The 20,210-nt window shown below is 45.1% G+C and overlaps 2 protein-coding genes across 7 annotated transcripts in view; one reads left to right on the plus strand and one right to left on the minus strand.

The window, feature by feature from the left end:
- The window catches only part of LOC129821451 (X-linked retinitis pigmentosa GTPase regulator-interacting protein 1-like), a 28,803-nt gene extending 26,343 nt beyond the window's left edge, over nt 1-2,460 (minus strand). For 2 of the 4 annotated variants that reach the window (XR_008754334.1, XM_055879130.1), the window contains exon 1: nt 1,890-2,460. Coding sequence is in view for 3 of the 4 variants with exons in the window: in XM_055879130.1 (XP_055735105.1) it covers nt 1,890-2,196 (307 nt within the window). In the remaining variant the exon portion in view is untranslated. The remainder of the gene's footprint in view (nt 1-1,889) is intronic. The other 2 variants (XM_055879129.1, XM_055879131.1) reach the window with 1 other exon arrangement.
- A 12,761-nt stretch (nt 2,461-15,221) lies between these two features.
- Nucleotides 15,222-20,210, plus strand: part of LOC129821449 (zinc finger protein ZFP2-like) — a 32,940-nt gene continuing 27,951 nt past the window's right edge. The window contains exon 1 of one of the 3 annotated variants that reach the window (XM_055879124.1): nt 15,222-15,909. In XM_055879124.1, the coding sequence (XP_055735099.1) occupies nt 15,537-15,909 (373 nt within the window). In that variant the 5' untranslated portion in view covers nt 15,222-15,536. The remainder of the gene's footprint in view (nt 15,910-20,210) is intronic. The other 2 variants (XM_055879126.1, XM_055879125.1) reach the window with 2 other exon arrangements.

Below are 20,210 nucleotides of genomic sequence, written 5' to 3' on the forward strand. Positions count from 1 at the left end.
TGGATTATAATGTAGCCAGGGGAAATCGCGAAACCATCTCTCTTGAAACGTCAACACTCTGTTTGCGGTTCTATAAATTGTGGGTGTGGCTGATATGGTTTTGTGCCATCACTGAGGTAACTGGACGATGCTGTGCCACTGTCCCCTATACTGGTGCTGCTGGCAACAAGGTTGACACCTGGTCCTGCCGTGGCTGTGACACTGTCCTCTGAAGTCTCTCTCCTTGGCTCTTTCCCTTTCACCACCCTCACTGACTCACAGTCTGTCTCCTAGAAAAGAAATAAGGTGTTTGCTGTACTCCTAACTACCGGTACCCAAAACTACACAATTAATCACAACAGCAATACCATTGCATTAAACAAATCTTAGTTTAGTCACCAGTTTAAGTTGAGTGGGGGTATCCATGGCATTTTCCAATTATGTCCCTATTTTACAAATCAAAAAAAATGAGAACCTTTCATAATGTTGCCAAACAAAGACTCAACAAACTTACTTGAGACTCCCTGTCTCTGCCAATCTGACCCTGCATATCGGTCCCCAGCTCTGCTGTCTGTGTGCCATCTGTTGCCTGCTCTGCCTAATGACATCATTGTGAAACATTTCCATTAGCATTTCACTTCTTTCTTATGAACATTTTATCAACTCGTCTTTGAGATATTAGGCTACTAGAGTTCTTACTTTGCGTTTTGGTGTTCTGAAAAATACTCTGATGTCCGTCTTTTTACTTTTTTCTGACATGTTTCTACCTGGCTGGCTGGCCGGTCTAGCTGCACACACACACACATTTACACAACACATGCTGCAACGTTTTGAAATTTTAACATAGTTTGTTTCATATTGGCAGGCTTCCAACAATAGCTGAATTTGCAAAGCTAGCGAGCACCAATTCCGTTTCTGTGGTGTTTGCTATAATCTTTGCTACCTGGTTAAATAAAGGTGAAAAAAAAAAAAATCACTAGCGACAATTTAGCTTTTGCAACGAGACCATTAAATATATTTAAGACAATGGTATAAGAGAGTGTAGTTCTGTTCAGTTAGGACTTCAGTTTATCGCTAACCTTATCACAGGGATTTTAAAGCACTACAGCTGCATGCTAGTCTTGGAATAAACTGACGATAGCAAATATTCCATCTTTGACGACGCCAAATAAATGGAATAGGTACTAGCTAGCTTGATAGTTAATGTTTGCTTTAGTTTGCGCGCTAGCTCTGCAAATTCAGCTAGTGTGTGAACCCTGCAACATTAAAAAAGGATACACATTGCTATGGCGCGATTGACTGGATTACCTCACGTCAGTTACGTACATTGAGTGCCTTTCGGACAGTAGATACGAACCCTCTATTACCTTGCAAGCTAAAGAACTGGCAGTGGATCAAATCATTGTGAGGCAAAGGGCGGAGGGGTCGCAATCTTGTGAAACTTAAAAACGCGCTATTAAGTGTCTATAATCAGCACAAGTGCTTTCATTGCGTATTATTAATATTATTGAAATTACATAGTTATGTTTACAGTGCTATATTGGGGGGGGACAATTCATATTTTTCCCAGGATGGGGGGGTCGTGTCCCCCCCGTCCCCCCAGGGATTGCCGCCTATGGTGTAGCCAACCCAACTCTCACATGGCACTATTGGGGGGCACGGTGTGTAGTAAATCATCACTACATGAAAACCACTACATGCCGTGCCCCCCAGTCTGCGGTCAGCAGATAGACCCTTCTCAAATATATATGTTAAGTCACTTTTTGGAAACGGAACGGAGAAAACAAGGGGTAGCTTGCTCTCTACGTAGTCTGATTCTAGACATACCAGTCATCATCATAGGGCCCTCCGAATATGGCGAGCCAACTCCGAATATCCAAAGTTAAAAACAAATTTAAGGCGGTACTTACTGCTGTTAATCAGATCTCCCATCTCCACCTCTTCATCTTTCAATGTGACAGTAATCGCCCCTTCCTTCTTCACTCCAAAAACGGCATCCTCTTCTTTCACAGTAAGGTCCTCCTCCTCCTCTTTCACTCTGAAGGCGTCTTCCTCTTCTTCTTTCACCGTAACAGTCTCACCCTCTACTTCTTGTTTTACTGTGACATCCTCTTCTTCCTTCTCCTCTTTCACGACAATGTTCAGCCCCAGAGCTTCTTTCTCCGTCCAGTAGACCTCCTCTTCTTTAACAGGAGGGGAGAAGCTTAGGGAGCTCATGTTCGGGGATGTTAGCTAGCTAGCTATCATTAGCGACTAGGCTAGTGCTAACTTACCCAGCCAGCTACTATAGCTGACTAATACAAAATAACGTAATATTAAATTAAATAGGTTAACAAGTAGATACGACAGAAGTGTGTCTAAAACACAGTAGCAAATATACACCGAAAGCGTATAAATAGCTGGAATCTTTCGGCTATGTTGACTAGCAAGCTACCGAGGTTGTTGACTGGCTGTTTTTGAAGAACCGTCCACTAGATTATACGTCACGCTAGCAGCATCGCCTGAAATATGCACATCGCCGTCTGCTGACTGGAGTGGGAAACGCAGTTGAGGATCATATTTTATTTTCAGACAAAGACTTTTTAAATGGATTTAATTAAGTAATACTATTATATTGAGACATACAAAGACCGGAATGTGTTGATTGATTAGTGCGATTTTTTTTTTTTACTACAGCACATTTAAGGCAGTTTCTTTAAGTCAAACTATATCTAAATATGTAGCTAGCTGCAGTAGGTCTATACTGCTCCTACATGGTGTAACAATACATCATGTAGATATATATAATGAACAGACTAGGTCTATACTGCTCCTACGTGGTGTAAAAATATATCATCTAGATGTATATAATGAACAGACTAGGTCTATACTGCTCCTACATGGTGTAACAATACATCATGTAGATGTATACTACCGTTCAAAAGTTTGGGGTCACTTAGAAATGTCCTTGTTTTTGAAAGAAAAACATTTTTTTTTTGTAAACAGTGTGTGGGCCTTCTTTCTTTTGTAAACTTTCTTTTCTTTCTCCTTTCTTCTTTTGTAAACAGTGTTTTTGCATGCAGCAATTCAACCATGAAGGCCTGATTCACGCAGTCTCTAAACAGTTGATGTTGAGATGTGTCTGTTACTTGAACTCTGTGAAGCATTTATTTGGGCTGCAATCTGAGGTGCAGTTAACTCTAATGAACGTATATTCTGCAGCAGAGGTATCTCTGGCTCTTCCTTTCCTGTGGCAATCCTCATGAGAGCTTACCCATACCTTGTCACAACACAACTGATAGGCTCAAATGCATTAAGAAGGAAAGAAATTCCACAAATTAACATTTCACTAGGCACACCTGTTAATTGAAATGAATTCCAGGTGACTACCTCATGAAACTGGTTGAGAGAATGCTAAGAGTGTGCAAAGCTGTCATCAAGGCAAAGGGTGACTGCTTTGAAGAATCTCAAATATAAAATATATTTTGATTTGTTTAACCCTTTTTGGGTTACTACATGATACAACATGTGTTATTTCATAGTTTTGATGTCTTTACTATTATTCTACAATGTATAAAATAGTCCCAAAAAAAACTTGAATGAGTAGGTGTGTCCAAACTTTTGACTGGTACTGTATGTAAATGTGATATTTCAGTTGTTGTTTTTGTTACATTTGAAACATTTATAAAAACCTGTGTTTGCTTTGTCCTTATGGGATATTGTGATGTCACTATGGGGTATTGTGACGTCACTATGGGGTATTGTGATGTCATTATGGGGTATTGTGATGTCATTATGGGGTATTGTGATGTCATTATGGGGTATTGTGTGTAGATTGAGGGTCAAATATTGATTTAATCCATTTTAGAATAATGTAACAAAATGTGTAAAAAGTGAAGAGGTCTTTATACTTTCCGAATGCACTGTATATATAGGGGCAGTATTTTGTGACATCACTTCATAAAACAGGAGGTACAAATATATAACATAGGTTCACAATATCAACATTTAATGTATCGAAATATATGACCAAGCTGGAAGTGTAAACACCAGCCCAGCCACAATCCTAGAGGTTCACTGATGATCAACCTCCTCCTTCACATCTGACTCCAGTGATCAATCCAGAGCGGTCTTCTTTTTTGGGAAATCCTGATGGACAACGTCATCGAATAGGCTGTCATCACAACTACCGCCCACAAGTTAATTGTCATTCAGGTTATCAATAGGAAGAGCATTAGCAATATGTCCTGTCTGGTAACTTCTCATTCAATGGATTTAAAATGGCAGGTGCACAGGGAGAAACCCCATTTCAAAAACTTTTGGAAGTCTTTAACTGTATCAAAGTCTGTGGCCTGTGATGTTGGGACAAATGATAGTCCCTTATGTGAGCGGACCAAGTAATTGGGCGTCACTCTAAAGCGGGAAGGTGGAACAAACGAGTCAGGAGTAGGTTTTCTTGATTGAACAAAGTTCTATATTGAGGGCATTTGGACAACACAAACACTCCAACAGAATCAATGAAACTCTCCAAAGGAAACAAAACATATCTTCTTCTCCAGAGCAAAACAGGAACACAATACGATTGTCTTTAAATTACCACAAAAAGTCACGACATTGTCACCGTCTTAATGGTTCTTCCTAGATAGCTCCTCTGTCTCGGTGGCCATCTTCCAGAGATAGTTCCCCTCCTTGCTGGTTCCATACTCTCTCTTATAGGGGAAGGAGAATATCTCATTAGTTGTGTCAGCTGTGCTTAATTGCCTCTGTTCACCTGTCTCCCATGCCTTGTTGGGCTACCATCCGTGAGCCCAGCCTGCCCTCTGGTGGTCCTTCCACACTTATTATACAAGAGACAGAATTCACAAATTCTACAGCACAACGACAGAGTCATGTCTTAAGTGTAAAACTAACAATGACTCAATAATCCATGCATTCTGGGAATGTTATAAAGTCCAAAAGTTATGGGCGGAGTTAGAAAGTTGGCTGTCAGAAGTACAATATCTGTATAGTTCAAGACATGGAATATGTGGATGCAGTTGTTATGCTGATGAAGGAGGACCCAAAAGCGACGTAATAGAAACAGAGTCTTTATTCCAGTTTTAAACAAACAATGATTCTCCTGGATTATCAAAGGTTAATCCAAAACAGGAAACTGAAAACCTCTCGTCAGTAGAGAGGAACGACTGGAGCCGCGACCACAGACTGCAGGTCGCTACAGGAAGGCACAGACCGTAGCTGACATAGACACCTGCTCACACGCAGCATCTGACAAAGGCAAAAACACGACAGGGCGGAACAAGGACACAGAGCAGCAAACCTCAAACAAGAATCCGACAAGGACTGAAGCGGAAAACAGAGGGAGAAATAGGGACTCTAATCAGAGGGCAAAAATAGGGGACAGGTGTGAAAGAGTAAATGAGGTCGTTAGGAGAAAGAGAAACAGCTGGGAGCAGGAACGGAACGATAGAGAGAGAGAGCGGGGGAGGGAGAGAGGGAGGAAGAGAGAGAGGAATAGAAAGAGGGAAAGAACCTAATAAGACCAGCAGAGGGAAGCACAGAGACAAGACATGAAGATCAAAGACAAAACATGACAGCAGTGAGATACCAGATGGTCGGACGATACTTTTCTCGTCAATCGTCTTAAATACTATTCTTAAAAAACTGGAAATCAATCAATCCTCCGCTGTTAACGCAATGGAAAGGTCAAATTCTTTATTATCTAAAAATGTAAAGTGCATGGGCGACTGAGAGAAATAAAATGGTGGAGTTTGAGGCCATGTGGCGGAGAGTGATGCTGGAGATGGGGGTGTGTCAGTGGCGACCTGTCATTCAGGGCAGAGCCCCAGAATTTTTGCCCCAAGAACTTAAATATATATATAAATATATATAAACATGTGGGGGGGGGCATGCCTGTTTTGCATGTTATTTTGACATTAATAAGTGTCACATATCAGTTTGCAAACAATGTAAAAAAATAAATAAATTATATCATTGAGTTAATACATTTGCATACACACATGGTATCTTTTTTCTTTTCTTGGGTAATGCAGCTCCAAATTGCAGGTGTTTCAACCTAGCTCAGTGGTTTCTCTGGTGGTGGGGCGAGCTAGCAAAATATAGGAGCATTGCGCTGTAATTGGCTCAGTGTTCTGTCACTCATGGGGACACTAGTCGTGGTGAAGTTTATGTCCTTAGTAAAGGTAGACATCCAAAATGTTAGCCCTTTGGGTCCAACCGTAGAGTTATATTACAAGTGGCCTTCCAAGAAGGCTCAAGGTCATTTGCCACAGATAAAATTAAGTCAAATCACGTTATATGTACAGTAGCTTTGATTGGACTGATCATGTTAACATCTTACTGCAAGTGTTGTGTTGCGTAGTGTCTTGCTGGCATGCATCTAAAAAAATGTTGAGGAGGCCCCACCAAGATTTACATGCTAAAACCCCCACTGAGGTGTGTTCTAGTGGGTCTGGGCAGGTGTGATGTAGTTAATGTAGTTAATGGGTCTGGGCAGGTGTGATGTAGTTAATGGAGATGGAGGTGTATTCTAGTGGATCTGGGCAGGTGTGATGTAGTTTATGGAGATGGGGGTGTGTTCTAGTGGGTCTGGGCAGGTGTGATGTAGTTAATGGGGATGGGGGTGTGTTCTAGTGGGTCTGGGCAGGTGTGATGTAGTTAATGGAGAATTTTTTTATTTTTAGCTAACTAGCTCCAGTGCAGGCTAACTCAAATTAACTGCTAAATGAGCTAGCTAGTTGGCTAACCAACTTCAAATACTGTATAGATAGCTAGCTAAGCGAATGAAATATCACCATCTACCTAACTTCATATTAGCTATCTTGATGTATTTATCACTGTAAAAAACAAACCCCAAATGTAGGTAGCTAACAGCCATGGAGGAGGGTGAAAGGATAGCAGCCCAAACTGTCAGTGAGAGAGTAGGCTATTCTGGATAGGTGTCACGAATACTACCGAAGGTGGCTCCCCTTCCCGTTCGGGTGGCGCTCAGCGGTCGTCCTCGCCGGTCTACTAGCTGCCACCGATCCCTTTTTCCTTTTCGTTTATGTCTGTCTAATTGTTTTCACCTGTTCCTTGTTGGGGTTTTGGGAGGTGTACTATTTAGTTTTGTTTCACCCGCTAGTGTTTGTGCGGGCTTATTTGTTGTCATTTTACGTAGGAGGTGTATCATTGATTTTGGGTTTTCGCTGTCCGGTTTATTAACAGTGGTCTTTGGGTTGTGTTTGCGCCTGTGTTTTGGCGTCACATCATTTTTGTACCTGTTCCTGTTGACTGTGGACATTAAAGCGTTTGTTCCCGTGAAACTTCTGCTCTCTGCGCCTGACTCCACACCCATCATTCTCCTGACGTTACAGAAGCCCGCACCTCCCAATGGAGTCAGCAGGAGCAGCGACCACCCCTCTCCCCACAATGGAGGAGAGAGTCCTGCATCATACGTCCATCCTCCATCGCATTGGATCAGCAATGGATCAGATGATGGAGAGGATGGACCGTTGGGAGAGGAGTGGTCTCCCTACTACCCCACCTACCCTCCCACCAGCAACTCTACCATCTCCTCCAGCGGGATCCGGTGCCAGCGCCCTGCGCATCACGCCTCCGAGGGTGCCAGCGCCCTGCGCATCACGCCTCCGAGGGAGTACGATGGAGCAGCGGTTGGGTGCCAGGGATTTCTACTCCAACTTGATCTCTACCTGGCCACTATTCGGCCTGCTTCCTCGGACGAGGAGAGCGTGAGAATCCTCGTTTCCTGCCTGTCGGGTAGGGCCCTGGAGTGGGCCAACGCCGTCTGGAATGAGCCCGACTCAGCGAGGGGTCACTACCTGGAGTTCATCGAACATGGGGATGATCGAACACACTACCTGTGTTCAATCATCCCCCGGATGGCCGAGCGGCGAGTGAGAGGTTGTTCCATCTCCGGCAGGGGACGAGGAGCGCGCAGGATTTTGCATTGGACTTCCGAACCTTGGCTGCTGGAGCAGGATGGAACGACAGGGCCCTGATAGACCATTACAGGTGTAGCCTAAGGGAGGATGTCCGCAGAGAGCTGGCTTGTCGGGACAATACGCTCAGCTTGGACGAGCTGATTGACATTTCAATCCGGCTAGACCATCTGCTGGCTGCTCGCGGACGTTCTGAAAGGGTCCTGTCAGTTCCACCTCCTGCCCCACCCCCGCTCCCATTCCTATGGAGCTAGGAGGGACTGCGTCTAGGGAGACCGGAGGAGGAGGCTCCTCCTGTACCCATTGTGGCCGGAGAGGGCACACTTCCGGTCGGTGCTGGAGGAGTCCATCTGGGAGTCGAGAGGGCAGGCAGAACACTCCTCGGTCACCCCAGGTGAGTCAGCACCACACTCTCCCAGAGCTTCCTGTTGGTCACATGTTTTTGTTAATCTGTTTTCTAAGGTTTTTCCCATCTCTCCAGCATAAGGCGCTAGTCGATTCAGGCGCAGCGGAGAATTTTATTGATCGTGGACTCGCCCAGAGGTTGAGGATTCCGTTAGTCAAGGTAGGGAGGCCACGATACCTCTGGAGATGATGACGCAGGGAAATCATAAGGAGCGGATTAGTCTGTTCCTTATTGATTCCCCTGCGTTTCCGGTGGTGTTGGGGATTCCCTGGCTGGCTATTCACAATCCTACTATTTCGTGGAGACAGGGAGCTCTCCAGGGGTGGTCTGATGAGTGTTCAGGCAGGTGTTTAGGAGTTCCATCGGTGCGACAACGGTGGAGAGTCCAGACCAGGTTTCCACCTCCATTATCGAGGTCTAAATTCCATCACTGGGGGTTTTAGTTACCCACTACCTCTCATCGCTACGGCGGTGGAATAATTTCACAGGGCGCGATTCTTCACAAAATTGGACCTCAGGAGCACATATAATCTGGTGCGTATTCGGGAGGTAGATGAGTGGAAAACCGCGTTTAGTACCACATCTGGCCATTATGAGTACCTCGTCATGCCGTACGGGTTAAAGAATGCTCCAGCCATCTTTCAATCCTTCGTTGATGAGATTCTCAGAGACCTGCACGGACAGGGTGTAGTGGTGTATATTGACGACATCTTGATCTACTCCGCTACACGCGCCGAGCATGTGTCTCTGGTGCGCAAGGTTCTTGGGCGACTGCTGGAGCATGACCTGTACGTGAAGGCAGAGAAATGTGAGTTTTCCAAACGAGCCGTTTCCTTCCTGGGTTATCGCATTTCCACCTCGGGGATGGTAATGGAGGATGACCGCGTAAAAGCCGTGCGTAATTGGCCGACTCCGACTACGGTAAAGGAGGTGCAGCGGTTCTTAGGGTTTGCCAATTACTACCGGAGGTTTATCCGGGGTTTTGGTCAGGTGGCGGCCCCTATTACCTCACTGCTGAAGGGCGGGCCGGTGCGCTTGCAGTGGTCAGCAGAGGCGGACGGAGCTTTCCGTCGTTTGAAGGCGCTGTTCATGGACGCGCCAGTGTTGGCGCATCATGACCTCTCTTTGGCGTTCATAGTTGAGGTGGACGCATCCGAGGCTGGGGTTGGGGCTGTGCTCTCCCAGCGCTCGGGTACGCCACCGAAGCTCCGCCCCTGTGCTTTTTTTTCGAAGAAGCTCGGGCCAGCGGAGCGGAATTATGATGTGGGGGATAGGGATTGTTGGCCATGGTTAAGGCTCTGAAGGTGTGGAGACACTGGCTTGAGGGGGCTAAGCACTCTTTCCTCATCTGGACTGACCCCCGTAACCTGGAGTATATCCGATCAGCTAGGAGACTGAATCCTCGTCAGGCAAGGTGGGCCATGTATTTTACCCGATTTCGTTTTACGATTTCGTATCGACCAGGTTCCCTCAATACTAAGGCCGACGCGCTGTCCCGACTAAACGACACTGATGACCGGTCCATCGATCCTACTCCCTTCATTCCGGCGGCCAAGCTGGTAGCACTGGTAGTATGGGAGGTGGACGCGGACATCGAGCGGGCACTAAGGGCGGAACCTGCGCCTCCACAGTGCCCGGAGGGTCGTAAGTATGTGCCGCTCGCTGTTCGTGATCAATTGATTCGATGGGCTCATAGTCTACCCTCGTCAGGTCACCCGGGTATTTCAAGGACAGTGCGAAGTCTTAGAGGGAAGTACTGGTGGCCTACCTTGGTGAGAGACGTGCGATTCTATGTCTCCTCCTGTTCGGTTTGCGCCCAGAGTAAGGCTCCTAGACATTTGCCACGAGGGAAATTACAACCCCTCCCCGTTCCGCAACGGCCGTGGTCCCATCTATCGGTGGATTTTCTTACTGATCTTCCCTTGTCTCAGGGGAACACGACGATCCTGGTCGTTGTGGATCGGTTCTCTAAGTCCTGCCGTCTTATCCCGTTGCCCGGTCTCCCTACGGCCCTGCAGACTGCGGAGGCACTATTTACCCATGTCTTCCGGCACTACGGGGTGCCCGAGGATATCGTTTCTGATCGGGGTCCCCAGTTCACGTCCAGAGTATGGAGGGCGTTTATGGAGCCTCTGGGGGTCTCGGTCAGCCTGACCTCGGGGTATCACCCGGAGAGTAATGGGCAGTTGGAGAGAGTGAACCAGGAGGTGGGTAGGTTTCTGCGGTCGTATTGCCAGGACCGGCCAGGGGAGTGATCAAGATACATCCCCTGGGCAGAGATGGCCCAGAACTCACGAAGCCACTCCTCTACCAACATGTCACCATCTGAGTGTGTGTTGGGGTACCAGGCGGTTCTGGCACCATGGCATCAGAGCCAGACCGAGGCTCCTGCGGTGAAGGAGTGGGTGCAGCGCTCTAAGGAGACCTGGAGAGCCGTCCAGGAGTCATTACGTCAGGCGAGTGGACGGCAGAAGAAGAGCGCTGACCGTCACCGCAGTGAGGCCCCCGTGTTTGCACCGGGGGACAGGGTCTGGCTCTCGACCCGAAACCTGCCCCTCCGCCTGCCCTGTCGGAAGCTGGGTCCGCAGTGTGTAGGGCCATTTAAAGTCCTGAGGAGAATAAACTAGGTGTGTTATCGATTGTTACTTCCTTCGTATTATCGTATTAACTCCTCGTTTCATGTGTCTCTCCTCAGGCCGGTGGTAGCTGGTCCCATGCAGGAAGGTGAGGTTCCGGAAGTCCCTCCGCCCCCTCTGGACATAGAGGGGTCCCCGGCGTACACGATACGGTCCATTCTGGACCCCAGACGCCGGGTGAGGGGCCTGCAGTACCTCGTGGACTGGGAGGGGTACGGGCCGGAGGAGAGGTGCTGGGTCCCGGTGGGGGATATATTGGATCCAAATCTACTAAGGGAATTCCATCGCCTCCATCCGGATCGCCCTGCACCTCGCCCCCGGGGTCGTCCCCGAGGCCGGTGTCGGCGCCCTGCGGGGGCCGCGCGTCAGGAGGGGGGTACTGTCACGAATACTACCGAAGGTGGCTCCCCTTCCCGTTCGGGTGGCGCTCGGCGGTCGTCGTCGCCGGTCTACTAGCTGCCACCTATCCCTTTTTCCTTTTCGTTTATGTCTGTGTAATTGTTTTCACCTGTTCCTTGTTGGGGTTTTGGGAGGTGTACTATTTAGTTTTGTTTCGCCCGCTAGTGTTTGTGCGGGCTTATTTGTTGTCATTTTACGTAGGAGGTGTATCATTGATTTTGGGTTTTCGCGGTCCGGTTTATTAACAGTGGTCTTTGGGTTGTGTTTGCGCCTGTGTTTTGGCGTCACCCATTTTTGTATCTGTTCCTGTTGACTGTGGACATTAAAGCGTTTGTTCCCGTGAAACTTCTGCTCTCTGCGCCTGACTCCACACCCATCATTCTCCTGATGTTACAATAGGGCAGGTACTTTTATGTAGTTCCTGTCCCTAGAAGTGAGGACGGAGATAATAGTAACATAATATTCAGTGTGGTGTAATTTGACTATAATGAAGTCTGTTTCTTGTGAGGTTTTCTGTCTTCAGATAAAGAGCGCTATGAAAGCCAGTCTACATATGAAGAGGTCCCAATGAGGAGCAGTGGTTCTCAGTCCTGGCGACTATGAGGGGCACATTGATGTTTTTGCCTCAGCACTGCACAGCTGATTCAAATGATCAACTCATCATCAAGCTTCAAGTGGTATTTATGTATTCATTTGTGATGTCATCCTTGATATGATCCTGTTACTGTCACATGCTACACATGTACATATGTGTGCCCATGCATCTAGCAATCCAATGTTATCATGATTTGTTATCAGGGATATTATACTTTAGTAATCCACAATGACCTGGTGATGTAAAAGTCTAATAATTGCATTGTCTTCCATATTCCTACAGATACCTTGTAACTGGAGATTCCTTCAAAACGATTTCCTGCAGTTAATGTGTAGGGCACTGCAAGGTTGGGTGACCAGGGTCATCTGGGACTGCCTCCTGGAGGAATTCAGGTGTGTGTGAAGGCTACCTGTGTCCTGCGTAACTTCATGAGGATGGACACGAGGATCAGGAGGGGATCTGCAGCTCACCGCCGTGTCCCAGAGGAGGAGTCTGCTGCTCTGCGGGATGTTTCAAGGATGGGGTCAACAACGCAGCAATAGAGGCAATCTGTGTGCAGGAGATCTTCACCTCCTACTTCTTCAAAGAGGGTGCTGTTCCCTGGCAACACCATAGACTACACTATGCACAACCAAAGGCTCTTTTAAGAGCCATTCTCATTGCAATAAGAGTATTCTTCCATTTACTGAGCTATGTCAACTGCAGTTATTCAATTCTCAGTTTCTCTCCCTTTGATTTCTACTTCTCAGGTGAGGGTGCTGTTTAGGTACGGGTGTGATGTCTGTGCAAAAACAAAACAGGCTATTTTAAATCACCCATATTGAAAAAATGTAGAACAATTAGACACCCTATAACCCACACCTACACACTCCTGTATCAATCTGATTGATGGATTGTGTTGTGCAGTAAGCAGGCTCAGGTGTATAACTGTGGCTCCTTCCACCTTCAACGAATAGGCAAGAGGGCCAACCATGGAGAATAGTAAGACACTTAATTATTTCTATAACTACGCTATGTTGTTTGTCCTTGTGTGTCCGTTCATGTTTTTCAGCATGAAGTACTCTGCAGCCACTTAGTGTGATGTGGACACCAGGTGAGGCCACACACAGATTCCTGTTGAACACTGTCGCTTTAACTACCTTATTTTCTCAATAACAGTCTCTCTCCTTCCCTTCATCCCTCTCTCCCCTTCTCCCTAAATCCTCTAGGTTATATCAGCTGTGTCGGTGAAACCCTCCTGCATCTGAACTGGCTACATAGAGGGCACAGCATGATCAGAGGTGAGAGGTCACTTGGTCAGGTCAACAGGAAGTATTATTAAAGAGATGCTTTACATTGAAATACAGATAGATGCAGTAGTCCCAGAGTTAATGATCCCAGGTCAGTTTATATTATACAGGAAGTATTATTTAAGAGGTGCTTTACATTGAAATAGAGATAGATGCAGTTGTCCCAGAGTTAATGATCCAAGGTCAGTTTTGCTTTTCAGCTCCTGATTGATGACTAACAATGTTAGAATAAAAACACAAGGCTTAAACATGCTATCTCTCATCTGCAGATATGTTTTGATGTGAGAGGATGCCAACCCCCAGTCCCATCATCGCCACCTCACCTGCTTTTAAGATGACCTTTGGGCCAACGAGAGACACTATTATGTAATTGTGATGAACTGAGAGAATATTCAGGTAGCACTGTAATTCATTACATTTAAGTCATTTAGCAGACACTCTTATCCAGAGTGACTTACAAATTGGGAAGTTCATACATATTCATCCTGGTCCCCCCGTGGGAATTGAACCCTGGTCCCCCCATGGGAATTGAACCCACAACCCTGGCGTTGCAAGCGCCATGCTCTACCAACTGAGCCACATGGGACCACAATAATCATGTGCTGCCTTCCCTGCTCCTATGTGCTTACCTCTTTCCCTTTCTGTCTTATAAACCTCTCCCGCCACCTCCTCTTTCTTCCTCTGTTTTTATAATGTACAACAGATGTGCATTGAAGTACAGGTTGAACTTGTATTTATAACACTTGGATAATGAGCTTTTCAATAAAGCGTTTCACATTCTCTACTGGTTGAAATGAAGTGTAATTTGATGAAATACTCCACCTATCCTATGTTTACCGGATCAATGCAGATGAAGGGCAATAGATGTTGAGATGAACCAGTGTTAGAGTATTTACATGATGCATAGGAAGTGTAGTGTTCTGTTTTTAACATTATATTTCTGTATATATGAATTAACTAGTTAAATCCTGTTTCTAGTCTATTAGTTACAATGTGAAACCATTGATGTCCCAGGACCAAGATTGGTAAACATTGTTGAAGTGTATAATTGTAATACATACATGAAGACACAGCGTCATTCAAATACTGGAATTTGATACTCCTGGTATTGGATATGACTGACAAACAATCTCAAAGACATTCATACCTAAACTGCACCTTTATTTGCCAGGGTAGAGTACATGATCAGTGAATATATCAATTTATGTACAGGCTACAATGTGGTGATCTCATGCATGGTAATAACTACATGTATATACGACTTGCATCCTTGGTACAACATGATATTATATTCTACTCAATCCATAGGCTTCATTAATGTCATTTAGGCTGTTTTGAAGTTGATACAACTGGCTATGATAGCTGAGGTTCATAGCTAGGTTCTGAACTAATATGTATACCAAACGTTTGGGTTCATACACAGGTCTGCTAGATAGCTAGCTACACATCCATAGGCATACAGGGATTTTAATCATCCACTGCACAATAAGCAAGAACATAGCTAGCTACGTTATTTCATTTATCTGCATGGCAAATATCAGCATGGCACGCTTACACAATTGTACATTCATATTGCAGTAAATTCTTCAGCTAGCTAGATTCTATACATCCACTGTTTCACAAAACGACAGCTTGGTTTGCTGGTTGTTTCAGGAGTCCCTAAAACAACCAGAAGTACAATTTCATACTCAAGGCACAACACCCATAAAGCTAGCCAGCTAGCTGGTTAATGTTAGCTAGTCAGCTTGCTTGCTAAATCGCGATTTTCGTAAATTAACTTTATGATAAAAAAATGCATAATCGTTTGTCTCTACATTAACTAAGATGCGATGGAACGGTTGACGAAAAAAAGAAATCACAGAAAAATATATACTGATATTGATTTATTTAGGGGGGCTAATGAATATTTTAGGCCTAGCGGCGTCAATGATTCCTACCCTTTAACTTTTCGTCTGAAAATTAAATATATATTTTTCTCAACTGCGTTAACCACTCCAGTCAGCCCGTTCATCGCGACTTTAAGGCAATGCTGTTAGTGTGACGTATAATCTAGTGGACGGAACGCTTCTATCACCAGCAGCAACACTTAGTCAGCCACCTCCGTAGCTTGCTAGCCAAAATAGCTGAACCAATAAAGCTCTTTAGACGCTTTAGTGTATATTAGCCACTGTGTTTTAAACCCACGTCTGTCATCTAGTTTGTTATCCGATTTAATTTCATATTTACGTTATTGTTATTAGTCAGCTAGCGGACTGGTTAAGTTAACATTAGCCTAGCTAGCTAACATTCCCGACCATGAGTTCACTAAGCTACTCTCCTCCTGCTAAAGAAGAGGCGTTCTGCTGGACGGAGAAAGAAACTCTCGTGAAAGAGGAAGAGGAGGCTGTTTCAATACAAAAACAAGTAGATGGTGAGGCTGTTACCGTGAAAGAAGAAGAGAAAGACGTTTCAGTGAAAGAAGAAGAAAACGCGCTCAGAGTGAAAGAGGAGGAGGATGTTTCAGTGAAACAAGAGGAGGATACAGATTTTGGAGTGAAAGAGGAAGGGGAGACGACTGTTACATCGAAGAAGGAAGAAGAGGAGGAAACTGGATATCTGGGCCCGGTTTCCCAAAGGCATCTTAAGGCATCCAATGGTTCGAACGATGAACGGGCCCTGGTTAACACTAGTAAGTACTTAAAAACAGAGGCACAAACTCTGCAGTTGTTGAACTGATGTTAGGTGTTAAAGAGGAAATGTGCAATTGCTACATCAATATTTAAACGTTTTATTATTTATTTATAGCCATTGATTCTTGAAGACTATAACATACGCCTCATGAGCTCAGTTCAACTGTTGTACCCCATCAGAACCCCAAATAAGCTTGTTTTTACTCCAATGTTCAGAAACAATGTAAATCAACACTGTATAGCCTCAACATGGTTAAAACTATAATGTTCATATCATGGATGGTCAGTCCTTGCATCCATATGGCTGTCTATGAATTTGAGACCAGTTACATTTCTCCAGCCCCATAGGGGGAAATCCCAGGGGGGACGGGGGGACACGACCCCCCCCCCCCCCCCCCCCATCCTGGGAAAAATATGATTTGCCCCCCCAATATATCACTGTAAACATAACTATGTAATTTTAATAATATTAATAATACGCAATGAAAGCACTTATGCTGATTATAGACACTTAATAGCGCGTTTTTAAGTTTCAAAAGATTGCGACCCCCGCCCTTTTCCTCACAATGGTTTGATCCACTGCCAGTTCCTTAGCTGGCAAGGTAAAAGAGGGTTCTTATCTACTGTGTGAAAGGCACTCAATGCACATAACTGACGTGAGGTTTATCTCATCAATCGGCCATAGTAATGTTTTTTTTTTATGTTGGCAGGATTCACACACACACACACTAGCTGAATTTGCCCGAGCAAGCACGCAAAGTAAAGCAAACGTTAACCATCAAGCTAGCTTGTACCTATTCCATTTATGTGGCGTCGTCAAAGATGGAATCTTTGCTATGGTCAGTTTATTCCAAGATTAGCATGCAGCTGGAGTGCTTCAAAATCCCTGTGATAAGGTTAGCGATAAACTGAAGTCCAAACTGAACAGAACTACACTCTCTTCTACCATTGTCTTAAATATATTTAATGGTCTCATTGCAAAAGCTAAATTGTCGCTAGTGAATTTCTTATTTTATTTCACCTTTATTTAACCAGGTAGCAAATATTATAGCAAACACCACAGAAACGGAATTGGTGTTCGCTAGCTTTGCAAATTCAGCTATTGTTGGAAGCCAGCCAATATGAAACAAACTATATTAAAATTACGAAAGGTTGCAGCATATGTTGTGTAAATGTTGAACTCATACAGCTGTCAACTCTTGTCACTTCAATCCGTTTCACATTTGCTAGCTACCTTTTAGATCGAAGCACATATAGAATGATAGAAGATAAGATGATAGAAGCCCATCTCCTACTGTAAATAACCTACACACACTATGTGTGTGTGTGTAGCCAGCCAGCCAGGTAGAAAAATGGCAGAAAAAAGACGGACATCAGAGTATTTTTCAGTACACCAAAACGCAAAGTAAGAACCTTAGTAGCCTAATATCTCAAAGACTAGTTGATAAAATGTTCATAAGAAAGAAGTGAAATGCTAATGGAAATGTTTCACAATGATGTCATTAGGCAGAGCAGGCAACAGATTGCACACAGACAGAGTTGGGGACAGATATGCAGGGACAGACTGGCAGAGACAGGGAGTCTCAGGTAAGTTTGTTGAGTCTTTGTTTGGCAACATTATGAAAGGTTCCCCATTTTTTTGTAGTAAATAGGGACATAATTGGAAAATGCCATGGATACCCCCACTCTCAACTTAAACTGGTGACTGAACTAAGATTTGTTTAAGGCAATGGTATTGCTGTTGTGATTAATTGTGTAGTTTTAGGTACCGGTAGTTACGAGTACGGCAAACACCTTATTTATTTTCTAGGAGACAGACTGTGAGTCATTGAGGGTGGTGAAAGGGAAAGAGCCAGGGAGAGAGACTTCAGAGAACCATGTCACAGCCACGGCAGGACCAGGTGTCACCCTTGTTGCCAGCAGCACCAGTATAGGGGACAGTGGCACAGCATTGTCCAGTTACCTCAGTGATGGCACAAAACTATATCAGCCACACCCACAATTTATAGAACCGCAAACTCTTGTCAACAGAGTGTTGACGTTTCAAGAGAGATGGTTTCGCGATTTCCCCTGGCTACATTATAATCCATCACTAAAAGGAGTGTTGTGTTTTCACTGTAGCCAAGGGTTTTCAAGCCAGCCATCCTTTGGCCAAAGATCAGATGCTGCCTTCATTAGTGCAAGGTTTAGGAGCTGAAGAAAAGCCATTGAAAAATTCACAGCACATCAAAACTGCCAAACCCACCGCCACTTTGTAACTGTAACACCACACCAGCTAAATCCAATCAGTGTCCAGTTATCCAGCGCGTGGGGTAAACAGCAGGAGGACGCAAGGCATTGCTTGATGAAAATTGTTAGTTCGGTGCGGCATGTAGTAAGACAGGGACAAGCCTTTAGAGGCCACACAGATGACAGTGGGAATTTATACCAGCTTTTGAAACTTAGGGCAGAAGAGGATGATCCCATTTTACTGAAGTGGTTAACAGAGCGTACCACAATGTACAAAGGCCCCAAAGCACGGAATGAAATTCTGAACATCATGGCCAATACAGTCATTCGAGCCATTGCAGCTGAGATTAGGTCTCTTCCGATTGTACAATTTTCATTAATTGTTGATGGTACTCAAGATGTCTCTGGTGCTGAACAGGAGATTGTCTGTCTGCGTTATGTTGACCATGACCTTGTCCCTCACGAGGAGTTTATTGGGCTGTACAGGGTGTCGGAGACAACAGGCGAGGGCATTGCGGAAGTGGCAACTGATGTGTTGTTGAGGCTCAATTTGCCCATGTCTGGCTGACGTGGGCAGAGTTACGATGGTGCCTCAAACATGGCAGGAAAATACACAGGTGCACAGGCAATTGTGAGGAGGCAGCAGCCATTAGCCCTCTATGTACATTGTGGAGCACACAGTAAATCTGATTACACAGGCTGGCTGCTCAGCCTCCCCACTGATCTGGGATTTCCTTTCTTGGGTCCATCAGTTAGGTGTCCTCTATGGCCAGTCAGGAAAGTTTAAGAGCATGTTTGAATCAATTGTCACATCCAAAGATACAAATCTGACCACCCTGAAACCCCTATGTCCAACAAGGTGGACTGTGCAGAATACTGCTATTAGAGCTGTGCTATGGCAGTATGAGCGGGTACTAAGCAGCCTAGAGGAGATGGCAAAAACTGCATCCAAGACAGCTTCAACTGCCAGTGGCTTGTTCGAGCACTTCAGCAAAGGCAAGACTGTGTTGGGCCTCACACTTGCCTCTGCTGTTCTTGGAGAGCTTGAATGTCTAAACATTTCACTGCAGAAGAAAACTCAGACTGTCTCTGGTATGCAGGCTGCAGTCGAGTGTGTGCGGTCATCTCTTAGGGGCAAGAGAAATGACGAAAGCTACCTTTGACTGTATGAGAAAGCAACAACATTGATTGACTCTATTGAATCCATTGAGACGCACTCAAGACGATTTGCTGGCAAAGCAGTGGATCACTATAGGGCAGAATTTTTTTAAGTGTTGGATGGTGTGGAGGTTCAGTTTGGCGACCGTTTTGACCAGGACAGTCTAAACGTCCTGCAAAAGTTGGAAAGAGCGCTTCTCACGGGGGAGTTGGATGAGTCTCTAGATCAGTACCCAGAGCTGAACATAGATTCTCTTTCAGTGCAGATCCCTCTCTTTCACAACAAATACCCCTGTAGCAGCAGTGGAGAGGCAGCAGAGATCCTCAGGAGGCTTCCAGTGGAGGTGCGGGGGTTGTTTGACCAAGTTGAGGTGCTGATCAGAATTTTGTTTGTGGTGCCAGTGGCTTCATGTGAGGCTGAGAGGAGTTTTAGTGCACTCCGCAGGTTAAAGACTTGGCTACGGGCTAGCATGGGCCAAGAGAGACTGAACGGCGTAATTGTCTGTAATGTACATAAAGACAGGCTGGACAGTCTCAAGAGGGAAAATATCTGCCAGCAATTTGTTGGATCCATTGAAACCCACAAACATATGTTCAGTTATTTTGTTCAGTAGTGTGTATAGCAGTGGTTCTCAACTTTTTTGTGGGTACTGGAACCCCTGCATATTTTGAGGCAAGGTTTTGAGTGGTCCTCAGGGACCTCCACCCCCTCTATATTATATGTAAACTTACTGGAAACCTTGTGGTACTGAATACGTTCATTACACTTTTTTATTTCACGGCCCCCTTTCAATTACACCAGGGTCCCCTAGGGGTCCATGGACCCCTGTTTGAGAACCCCTGGTGTATAGTATGTTATTTGTTCTTTTGTTTAGTCGTTTTCAGTTTTTAGTACATGACCGTACACTTACTA

The sequence above is a fragment of the Salvelinus fontinalis genome, chromosome 23 (assembly GCF_029448725.1).
Source record: "Salvelinus fontinalis isolate EN_2023a chromosome 23, ASM2944872v1, whole genome shotgun sequence".
NCBI lineage: Eukaryota > Metazoa > Chordata > Actinopteri > Salmoniformes > Salmonidae > Salvelinus > Salvelinus fontinalis.